The 12,267-nt window shown below is 43.7% G+C and overlaps 1 protein-coding gene across 2 annotated transcripts in view; it reads left to right on the forward strand.

The window, feature by feature from the left end:
• Nucleotides 1-12,267, forward strand: part of SCUBE1 (signal peptide, CUB domain and EGF like domain containing 1) — a 157,246-nt gene that overhangs the window by 100,828 nt on the left and 44,151 nt on the right. For both annotated transcript variants that reach the window (XM_071551543.1, XM_071551545.1), the window contains one exon: nt 9,873-9,995. In XM_071551543.1, the coding sequence (XP_071407644.1) occupies nt 9,873-9,995 (123 nt within the window). The remainder of the gene's footprint in view (nt 1-9,872; nt 9,996-12,267) is intronic.

The raw sequence follows: 12,267 nt of genomic DNA on the forward strand, positions 1-12,267 counted from the left end.
TGATTCTGCTTTCAAGCTCCAGCTTCCCCTCCCAGTGTTTGTAACTGGAAATAAGTGCATGTTCAAATGTAAACAGCATTTGAGTTTGCTTCTCTGGGCATGTAAGCAAAGAGCTATCAGAAAAGAGGAGACAGCAGATACAATCACATATCAAAACAAAAAATAACCCTCTCCATGCTGAGCAGAAGGCAAATACAAACTCTGAGGCTGGGCTCTGTCTTTTATCTTAAAAACAAGGCAAAAAATAAACATAAAATCTCTTATGTCTTTGCCTGCCTAAGTCGTATGGCACAGAATGGAGGATGGACAGAGGGCCATGCCTGAGAACTCAGCACCCAAATAAATTCATGAGCATGAGAGGGATGTGAGGAATGATAGTGATGAAAATGTGGGTCCCTCCAGGTGCTTTTAAGAGGGGCAAAGCCATTAATTTTATATATGTGTGTGATGCACAGATTAAATGTGCAATTAAAATGGCTGAGCTTCCTTTAAATTGATGAACAACTCTGAGCATTTCCCAGTGTCTCTGCACAGCTGGAGGGGTTGGAGATCACATGCTGTTTTCAGGAAGCTTTTATGGTAAAGATTTGTGTGCATCTCCTCACCTGGGTCACAAAAAAGAGCAGTTTTTCTGGGCAGACATTGCAGTAGCAAAGGATCCCCCTGTCTCTTCCCAGCACTCCTCTTTTTCTGACAAAACCCAAATGATTAAGAAAATAGAGGCATTTGTGCCAAACAACTAACCAAAGGCAGACAGTGGGTGATTGAACACTATGAACCAATAGATGTGGCTGCCTAATCAGAGGAAAAGGCAACAAAAGCAGCATTAAGTGAGAGGAAAATTGGGAATTTTGTCTGGAAAACAGCAGTGCTGCTCAGTGCTTAAGTACTGGCAGGATTTTCTGATAATACACACTTTGTAAGCTCTTTGGGAAAGCCCTGAGAAGACCTCAGCACAGTGTGACCCACTAGATGCTTCCACAGGGAATTCTCTGGCTTGTGAAGCAGCTGCAGAGGGAACAGATAGACTTGGAGCTGGTGAAAGAAGGCGGCACAAAGGGACTTTATGTGATAGGAATGACAAAGACTAGAGCCAAAAAGGACTGTTAAATTGCAGAGGCAGTTTGGAAGTTGTATCTGGTTTGAGAGGACTCAGAGCAAGATGGGAGACCATCTGTGTCCAGGAAAAAAGCCCTCACAGAGCTCAGGATTGAGAGGGGGAAACCCAAGGGAGTGATGGTCAAGGTCAGTTTATCAGAAGAGAACGGTAAGAGCAGGAAGTTCACCCAGGTAGCTACAGAAACATCCCCTGAACAGCTCCCTAAATGTGGATTAAAGGAGCAGCCATTCAGCCTTGTCTGCAGTAGCCTCACTGCTGAGGCTGCAGTCATTTTATGCCATTCCATGGATTTTGTCCAGGTCTCAGGACACAGAACACATCAGATCAATCCAGAGGGAGGCAAACAGGAGCAGCATCCAGGGGCAGGTGGAGCAGCTCAGCAGGAAGCTCTAGAATGTCCACACTCATCTCTGCAAACAGCTGTTTGAGGCTTCGTGGGACTGGGAATTGGGTTTCTCATTTTTTCCTCACTTTTTAAAATGGAAAACAGGGAGTTGACTGTTGTTGGTGCACCACAAGATGATAAAGCACCTGACTGAGGAGGGCACAGAGAGGGGAGAAGGCTCAGAGAGCTGGTGGTGAAACCATAAGTGCTGGAGGAGATTTGGAGAGACAGAAAGGTGCTGCTCACCAGGAGAAGGTGAGGGAGGGAGTGGGGCCTGGGGGAGGAAAAGGGAAACCTCTGGGTGCCAGACACCTGGTGAGGGGATCAGAAAAATGAGCCATTTTGAGTCCCCTGATGGGTATGTGTGTTGACTGAATTTTTGATTTATAGACATCATTTGATTCACACTTTCTAAGAGACAGTTGAAGTTCCAGCCCACAGTGACAAAAAAATCTTTTTTTTTTTTATTTAAAAGAAAATGCTAATTTTAGATACCAACACAGCTGAAAGTTGTCAGAAAGAAGAAAATGGAATGGAAGACCCAGAAGAAAAGAGAGTGGAGAGCAGAATCCTTTCTTTTAACTGTTGCTACACATTTATTTAATCCAGACTATGTGTGAAACTTTCACTGCCCCTTCCCTGCATTTGAGGGAATTGCCTTTTAGGTTGTGGGGGGTTTTTTTTGCTTCAAGACATACAATTCATTTGTCTGCTGTAGACTTGTTCATGACAGAGAAATATAATATAACAAATTATCTTCCATTAAAAAATGGCAGGCTTGGGACAGCTGCCACGTAACTCAGGCAGTTTCATTCCCTCCCAAGGGCTCAATTCATCCCCACAAAATAAATTCATGTGTACCAAGTTAGGGTTTTTCCATGACTAGGCAATATCCCCATTCCCAAGGAACTTGCAGTTGTTATTTGTCTTTGTGACCCTCCCCTTTGAAAATGCCAAATCCTTGAAATTAATGCTTCGGAGGGTCATATTTTGCATTTCAGTTGTTGAAAAGGCCTTGCATTTATTCAACAATATAAAGCCTCCAGAGGATCAACAAGCACAGTGGATTTTGGAAAAGTGTGCTGTGCTTTCTGAGACTACTCACATAATCACAGCTACCACCATTCAAAACTTACAGTATTTTTTTCATTCTTTTATCACTACCTTTTTCATCATAAAATCCAGCTTGAGTTTGTTTGGTTTTTTTTAAACTATGATTAGATCCTGCTGTCAGTGATGTCTCTCTTGTCTTCCCTGGTAGAGAACAGATCCCTGGTTGGTTGAAGTTGTGTCTTCAGAAAATTTTGGGTGGTTAATTTTTGGTCAGCAGCCACATTTCTTTGCTTCATTAGCAGCTGTAAGGCATTTCAATTTTCCTGGGCTAATTCTATCGAGGTGCCCTTTGCAACAGGAGTGGCTTTATCACAGGAGAGCTGGAATGGCTTCCCTGGGATTTTAGAGGGAGCATCAGTGTCTCCAACTGTCTTTAACACCAATTTTATTTTTACATTTTGTGTGTAATTAAAACAAACACATTTTCAGAAGCAAAGTGAGGCTCTTGGAAAGAAGCACACAGCTTTCCTGGGCAGGTAGGAAATCCAGGAAAGTCAATGAAAACAGTTAGGAGAGAATGTAAGTTGAGTTAATGCACTAAATCCAGGGATTCTTCTATCAGCTCATTGCCCTGTGCTCTTCATTGAGATTACACAGAAAAATTAAAGGTAAAAGCAAGAGCTTGTTTTGCAGTGAGACCCAGTACAGCGAAAATGCTCAGGGATGTCAGTTCCTCAGGTTTTGTTTGATTTTACCTTCAAAAACCCTGGATTGAGCCCTTTCTGTTGCTGTTGTGTGTAACATTCAGCAGCCCATAGAGTTGGGCTTTTTTATTTTTGATTGATAAAACACCACAGTAGGAGAAAAACTGGTTTTATGTTCTGGGATTCCTGTGGATTTTTTTTTCACTTTTTTTTGCCCTTTTTTTTTTTTTTTGGATGGGTGGGTAGAGTGGAAGTCCAGGGGTAATTTTGTTAACATTTAGCTCAGCTTAGACAGTAAAATACTCTCAGTGTGTTTCTTTATGTCTGCAGTCACATTGTGGTGTCACAGCCTTAGACAGCTTGCACTGTTTGGGTTCATAGCATTGCACCAACATGTTTGGAAGGTCAGGAAAGAATTCAGTGTTCAGCAAAAAATTTAAATGAAAATCCTCTCTTTTCACATTAGGTTTAGTAAATCCCCTTCCCTTTTACAACTGATAAATCTGGGCCTAACCTATTCTGACAGCATTTCTGAGATTGCCACTTTCAAGGGGGTTTGTGTTTTATAAATCTAATTAACTGTAATAAGAAAATAATGGGACATAATGTTTGTTTTACGAGGTGATTGATCTCTTGGCAGCCCCTGGTATTGATTGGTTGGTGGATAATGTCAGGCTAGATGTGTCCTGGAGGGGAATAGCTGACAGCTAAATCCGTGTGTGACAGGTTCCCATCTGTGTTGGCAGACAGGGCTTGGCGTGGAATGGTGGAGATGATAACAGGTGAAAACTGAGAACGTGGCATGAGGGAGATGTGCTGGAACCTGCCCCAACCCTTCCAGGGGCGCTCACACAAAGCTTTGGGGGCAGCCTCCTTGCAGGAGAAGGGAGATTACGGTTTAATTACACTCAGTCCTGCCTGCCCAGTCTAGATTTAATCCTGTTAGTTAGGAAAATGCCTTGCCCCACAGCCTAGCCATAAAGCTAATTAAACAGAGAATCTTCATTTGCTACTTAGTGGAACTTCAGTTCGGTAATGATTATCATACATTACAGTTAATTAGCACTGTGGGAGGGGGAATGAGGATGGTGGTGCAGTGCAGAACCCAAACTGGAGGCGCTGCAGGGTCTGCCTGGGTTCATTTTGCAGCTGTCAGATGCAGGGCAGTCACACACTCCCCTACCTGCCTCTTGTTAAAGAGGAGTTAATTAAATCTCTCTCCTGCAGAAGTGGTGTGTAGGTTTAGAGGGTAGTGAGCTGCTGGCCTGTGAAATCCTCAAGCAGAAGACACTACATAAATAGAATTACTCCTCCCTGGAACATGCAGAGCATTCTGGAGGCCATGAATGGTGGGACAGCAATTGGACTGCCCAAAGTAAGGATCCAAAAAGCCTTCCAAGGGCAAAGCACTGCCAGCTGTTGCATCAAACCATTCAGAAGCCCAGACCAAAAGCTAAAAACAAATGTAATTTGTCTAAAAAATTTTGACAGCAAATGACTTTTAATTCATAATGTTTTATTCATGACAATAGTCAGTTTTAAAGTACTGGTCCAGAAAATACCAAGTGATAATCACCAATATCCCACTGTACAGGTGCAGTAAAGCAGAAGTGCTACACTTTGTCCCAAGTGCTGGATAAACCCATTGTAAAGCTAGGACTAACCTCCTGTAAATTCACAACAGCTGGCCTGATGTTTTCTGGAGGGAACAGCAAACTCCATGTTCTGTTTTGGCTTGGACTTTCCCACAGTGGCACTGCATGCAGAGAGGCTGAGGACATGAAGTTCTCTCTCCACCTTTATAAGGTCTCCCTGGCCTGCATTATTTAAGATGCTACAGAATATTGTGAGTATTCCAAGTGCAGCCTGATGGCTGATGTGAATCCTGACTTAATGCATTTCCAGTTTTACTGCCAAGGGGCAGACAAATATCAAACTAATTGCAGTCTGAGCATTGTGGCTCTGCAGTGTTTGTGAGGCAGATCAGCATGTAGAACAACATCTCTATCATGCACTGGGCCTGGAGTCAGGTGTGCGTGGGTTAGTTTGGTTTGCTGTTCCTCTGTTTCCCACCTCTGACACAGGGTTAAAGAGTTTGTGGCTGCTTCATGAAGTGCTTTGAGCTCTGTGTGCATCAGGGAACTGATATCTGTGTCAACAAGGCAACACCAGGTACAGGTTTAGGGGACAGTGGTGATTGGTGAAAGCATGAGAGAAGGGAAGGAAGGAAAAGCAAAGGGAAATTGTGAAATCAGGGAGTAAGAACAACCAGCAGGAAATACACTGATGTCCCCTGTATACTGAAACCAGCATTATTAATCCTAACATGCTGGCTGTCATTAAAAACAAGAAGGCTGTGAAGTTTCTGTAATTGTTTCAGGCTGATGTGGGAGTGTATTATTTTCCTGGAGCTAGGGTAGCATTTTAAAGCTGCAAAGGATTAGACAGACACAATCAGTTCAAATATTTGTCCAGCCATTGAAAGGAGAAGCCTCACTTCCGCCTGGGATGAGGCTTTGGGAATCTCCATAGCCATCATTGTTCAGCAGCTCAGTGCAGATTGCATGTTGATGACCCTTTCAGTTGCCTCTAAGCAGCTTATGTGAAAGTTCTCAGTCACCTCAAATCCCTGCTTTTTAATTTGCTCCCGGGCTTGTGTGCAGCAGGGCAGATCCCTGGGAGTTTATGAGCACACTCAAGGGCAGAAATGCACCCTGATCAGAACCAGGTCCTTCCAGATATGAATTACACTGAGCAGAGCTTGGAAAGGTGTAAGTGGAAAAGGGGCAGCCATTCCCATTAATCTTCATAAGGTCATGAGAAGGGAAATAATGGTCTGTCTGCCTGTGTTAAATTGTGACTGTGCAACTTACCACAGAGCATCTGAGTTTCTGTGCCTTTATTTAAAGCTGAAAAGTTTTATTTAAAGCTGATTCCACTGCCTCAGATTTTGAGATACTCAGAAAACTTGAGGATCATCAGTTACTTCAGAAATATTTTGTTTGTTCATCCTTCTAAAATGATTGCCCCCTCCTTTCTGCTGCAATTGGCTGTCCAGAAGAACAGGGACATTTGTGCTCGCTGCATTGGTTGGTATCTGTAGCAGATCAACAGCTTGTGTGAGAAAGGTATAAGTTAACAGTATTGGCTCTCTTTGGGGAAAATCCTTTGGGACTTTGTTGCCAATGCACAGAAATCCCATCAAACCTCCCAATCTGAAATGACCTGCACAGTGTCCCATCAATGACATTGGGGTGTTTTATGTGCATTTTATGTGCAACCCCCGTGGAGAAATACTGTTCCTTTTGTACCTTTGCATTCCTGAGGATGGAGGGGAGCAGAGCACTGTGGAAAGGTGGAGCCTTCCTTCTGCAACCTGCAGGATCCCTTGAACAGCAGCTGCTGGAGAACTGTGTTGGGACACTCCAGGGTTATGACTCCTCCAGAGTCCCAGTAATAGTGTGGGGATATTTGACTCAATCATGTCAAAGCTGATAGAGATCCCACAGTGGGTTTCCCCTGTGGTTTTTCCCTCCAGGACAGGCAGACAAGCTTTCTGTGAAGTTCAAAGAGGCACTTGACAAAGTTGGGGACCAGTGAGTTTAAAGATAAATGGGGCCTCACCTTCTCACGCAGAGGAGTCGTTTATTTTCACATGGCCCATAACAGCAATTATTTATAGCTGTGGAAAGAAAAATAGTGGGGATACAGATGTGGTGCAGTTCCTGTGAACCAGTTAGACATGATACTGCTCCCCTCCAAGAGAAAAGCAGCAATGCACTGCTCTCCATGGAGTGAAATAATTTTTACATGCCTTGTCAATCTGGCTATGGTCGTGGAAAGAAATACAGTGAAAGCAGAGACATTGGCACTGTTTATGTTATTCAGAATGTTTTTGCAGCTAACAGTTTTGACCTCTATTCTGTTTGGATGGTGCAAGTTTCAAAAGGTCATGTCATGTTTTCCAGTTAGAAGAAATGTGTAAATACTTTCCTTTCCTGTGGACTCTCACAGGTTTTATCCAGGTCCTGGTTCTGAATTACTCCAAAGAGTTGCTGGTGTAAAACTGATATGCTGCATTGTCAGTGGAGTTACAGTCATGAGCAGCCTCAAATCCACCCCCTGATGCCAACAGGGTTTCACTTTTGTCCCCTATGGCCTGCAGAGACCCTGAAGAGAAAGTTAGTGAGCCTGGAATTTGGAACTTAACACGTGAAATCCAGGGGCCATCCTTTCAAACATCAATTGTTACTGCAGAGTGACGTTTGACAGGCTGAAGTAATTCCTGCTTCCAGCACTCTCAGGCAGCAGAGCAGCCCAGGGGTCATGTTTTTTTTATCCTGGGTAAGAGATACCTTCTTCATGATGGATGGCTGCTCTGTGTGTGTATGATGCATGACATATTAGTCATTTTAATCCACAAGGCCATTTGTCCAACAGCTCTGTCAAGGCAGGCTGAACTCTGGTTGGGTACACCTGGGCTGTGCCAAAGGGACAGCCCCTCCTGTGCCATCCATCATGTCACAATGCCAAGGTGCACATGCTGGAGCTGGGAGGAACCACTCCTCCAGCTGACAATGCCAGCCTGCAGGAACTGGGCCAGAAAGGTTTGTGTTGCCACTGCTGCTCTTGAGCTGTGCAGGTGTCACAGCTGAAAACAAGGGGGTGCTGCCTCCAGTCTCGTGGGATGATGTGGAGGGACCCTCAGTGTGTTCTTTGCAGAAGTGTCAGGTTGGCTGTTCCTGGCTGGCCAAATCCCCCAGACTGGAGGAGCATAGCCAGCAAACGCAACTGCTGATTGCAGGTCACTTGGAGAGCTTTGTCCCTGAGCCATGGAGAGAGATCTGGAGCTGGCTCTGAGCAAAGCCCTCAGTGTGTGATACCCCACCGTGCTGCCTGCAGTTTGCACTCACCCTTTAATACCATTGGAAGCAAAAGCCACTCCTCTGCAGAGCCAGAGCCCAAAGCAATAAGCTGCAGTGTTAGTTCAGAGGCTCCCAGAGCACGTTTCCCATCTCTCTGCCACAAATGCAACTCATAAGAAAACCTTTATAACAATACACATTGTTTTTGCTTATCCTGAGCATGTTTCTGACAATGTGTGGGCAGCTCTTTACACAAAGTGGCTGGAATTGTCAGATTTACCACCTCACTCCTCTTCATTCACATGCAGAAATGTGGTAAGAGCCACGCCACTCTCCCATGTTGGTAATCACGTGTTTCCAAAAATTAATGAATGGCTTCCACTAGGAATCCTCCCAAATTCAGGTAATTTTTAAAACACTGCATTCACCATCATCATGCTGGTTTGGTTAAATGTCCATCTCCATATATTAGATCTTTTGGCATCTGGATTTGCATTTTGCAAGATTTGCTTTTTAGCTGAGCAGCTGTTGCCTCAAAATTTCAAAGTTTTGCAGCAAGAGGCTTTTCAATAGGAAACATCCCTCTCCACATCTTGTTTTCACTTCCAGGACTGAGCAGGCAAGGCTTGATGTCATGTCACTTCTTCACTGTATGCATTCACAACAGCCCTTTTTTGGCACACTTCTCCTCTTGATAAAAAGCAACAGTACTTTTTCAAATAAATACAGAGCCATGGTTTTATAGTTGGGGGAGGATGGAAAGATGCCCTGTATTTCAAATGAGGTTTTGTGGCTTATTAAATACTTACTGCACAACCTCTTATGGGTTGGAAAAGGGACTGGTCATTCCAGTTCTTCTGCACCTTTGGGAGAAGTTAAAAGATGCAGGAAGTAGAATCACCAGAATGACATTCAGAACAGAGGCCTTAGCAAGGTCATCAGTGCACTTCATAGTCATTATTTAAAGTAAGAGCCACTGATCCTGTTCTATATATACATATATATATTTAATATATATGTATATATGGCTTTCAAATGAAGGCAATAGGAGCTCTGCCTTCAGAACAACTGAAGAGGCAACATTTCACATGCTCTCACAGTTAGTTGCTCTTTTGTTATACCAAGAGAGAAAAGTTAGACACATGGAAATGGGTGTTGTGTCACTGAATAATAGTCAAACTAGCACATAATGCTAATTCTGAAAAAGTGTGTCCTTACATTTGTTTATGTAGGCATAATAGAAGTGGGTTTTGAGAATTCAAATACCTTTTACTTCGTGTTTGTTATAATTCCAGTTTTCCCTGTGTTCTTGGCTTTTGATAGTTCCTGTGCAAGGCAAAGGTTGAGGTCTTGTGTCAGGCAGACCTGCAGCTGCAGCGGAGCTTCCCTGAGTTCTCCTGACCATCAGAACACCTCAGTTTGGGCCTTGTGTTGGTTCCAGCTCTGGGGAGATACTCTGTCTCCTAACAACTTGTGTCAGGCAGACCTGCGCCTACAGAGGAGCTTCCCTGAATGCTTCTGAGCATCAGAGCACCTCAGCTTGAGCCTTGTGTTGATTCCAGCCATGGGGAGATACTCTGTCTCCTGAACAACTCAGCTCATGTCTCTCTTGTGAGACAGATTTGGGATGGGATGCCTCTCCCCAACCTGCCTCCTAAGAGAGCCAGCAGCCCCCGGGGGGTCTGAGTGAGTTCCCCTCTGCTGCCTGAGCTGCTGAGCTGAGTGTTTGCTGTTCCTCCCCTCAGACATCGATGAGTGCCTGGTGAACAACGGGGGCTGTGACCACTTCTGCCGCAACACCGTGGGCAGCTTCGAGTGCAGCTGCCAGAAAGGCTACAAACTGCTTACAGATGAAAGGACCTGCCAAGGTAAGGCTTCATTTATTCCACTCTTTCTGCAATGAGAATGTTGATTCCAGTGGGTTTGTTTGGGTTTTGGGAGGGTTTCTTCATTTGTTTGTTGTTTTGTTTTTGTAATTAAGTCATTTGTACTGCAAGTTTTAATCACACTGTCATGGGAAGTAGGGTTAGTAAAGACCTGTGAGATTTCCATTCTCTGAGGTGGGTTAGGAGGTTATTGGAAATGTCATGTTTCAGTGTTTTCACTATTATGGATGCCAGTGTCCTGCTGAAGTGTGAAAATCCAAGTGGCAGTGGTGGAATAGCCTCAGGCAAAGAGCTTTATGTTCAAATCCTCTAATTTGCTATGATCTTAGTGGGACAGAGGCTTGTCTTACTTAGACCAGAGTTGTTCAGAGTAACTAACTGGAATGGAGCATTTCCAAGGTTTAAACTGACAAAAAAAAGAAGGGTTTAATTTGTGAGCTTACGTTTGCCTGACAGAAACTGTTTGTGGAGGGATAATGATGGTGTTGAGTGGGAATTGAGATGAAATGTGGTTTGTGTCATTTGTTGTGTGTGTCGTGATTTGTTACTTGAGGGTTAACAGGTTGTGTTGTGTATTGTATGAGTTGATGTTGTGTATTGTATGAGTAAGTGCATAAGTATTTCCATGTGCCTTTGGAGGAATGATGCTTGAAGCATTTGAGCTCTGTGGCTTTAGTCTTTAAAGGACTCCTGGAAAAGGCTGTAAAGATGAGCATCAACAGAGAAGGGGAAGGAGGATGCACTCAAGATTTTGTGCAGAAATTGCCATTTCATTAATACATGGTTATTTGCTGGCTTTTGAACTTGTAGAAGTCCAAAAGAGCATGAAATATTTTAGCATTTGTTCATCCACAAAAGAGAACTCAAGGTTTGAATATATATATGTCATTCAAAAATATTTCCATTGCTTTTCCTTGGTGCTTCCATCCACCATCTGGGAAGCCTTCTCCATCCTTCCTGACTGTGGGATTAGACACAAAGGAGTCAGGGAAAGGTTGGTTTGAAGCTGGACAGGGTGGGAAGAGCTGAGAGCAGTGGCTGGTGCCTCATGGTTAGGCAGAAATAACATTGTAGGATGATGCCAGACAGGGGTAAGTGCTCAGGTTTTGATTTACCTGCTAAAAACAGGGACAAAATGCTAAAAAGCAACATACCCTTCATGATGTGTTTGGAGATGATTGGGAACACCTCGTGGTTCATGAATTCCATATGTCATGACATGCTCTCACTGTGGTATCAGTCAGAGGTTTCACCACTGAACTAATTGCAATGACACCAGGGAAAAACTCAAAAATTGGGCAAGAACTGGTGCAAAATTGATTTGTTCATTATGCAAAGTCTTAGTAATAGGCTTTGGAAGCTCCCTGAAAATAATCAGGTTTCTATCACAATAATGAGGATCTGTAAATGTAAATGCAGTTCCCGCCTGGTGCTGGAGGTGCTAATTGGTCAGCCATGTAGTCCGTGCTAATAAAGAGAGAAGGAGAGTGAATACAGAGGAAGAACTCAGTGATGTGTGAATCAGCTGTGTTTGGCTTCTGCTGCTGCAAAAAGAACATGGTGAGTGGAAGTGGTTATGGTTATGGATTTCAGGTCTGACAGAAAAAGCTACTTTGGAGTTAGTGACTCTTTTGGAGTATAAATCATCCACAGGTTTGTTTTTTCTGACAGCTGGTTAACACCCACCATAGAACATAATTGAGAGATTTGGGAAATTTATTTTAGGCATTTTAGCCTTTCCAGTGCCTGAAATAGAAAAGTCTGCTTTGTGTTTATAAAAGATGCTGTTGTTCATGTTGCATCTGTTGTTTTGACTCATAATAGAGTTTCTGTGATTTATGGTCTTTCTGTCTACATTGCCTTTCTCCTCTGGCTTTTATTTTTTTTCCTTAAATAAAGATTTCTTTCAGTTACTCATCAACATGTTTACAAAACACTCAGGACCCTAGGAGTGTGCCTTGTTTGGGGCTGGGCCCTGCTTAGTTCAGGTGCTCTCCCTGGTGTCCAAGGTGTTCATCCCCAAATGTGCTTCCAGTTGGGAGCAGGGCACAGAGTCGGCTGACCTTGGGCAAAGTGCCCGTGGAAACAGCTGGAAGGCTTCCCTTTCACACCCTGCAGAACTCCTGACAAGATTATCCATGTGTTACTCACAGGAAGGAATCAGTGAAGAGCCAAGCCACAGAGGTACAGCTCATGGTAGCACCATTTTTCAGGCTGTTGGTGATTACAAATAAGCTGTTGCTGCAGGTCGTTA

The sequence above is a fragment of the Pithys albifrons genome, chromosome 3 (assembly GCF_047495875.1).
Source record: "Pithys albifrons albifrons isolate INPA30051 chromosome 3, PitAlb_v1, whole genome shotgun sequence".
NCBI classification, from domain to species: Eukaryota; Metazoa; Chordata; class Aves; order Passeriformes; family Thamnophilidae; genus Pithys; species Pithys albifrons.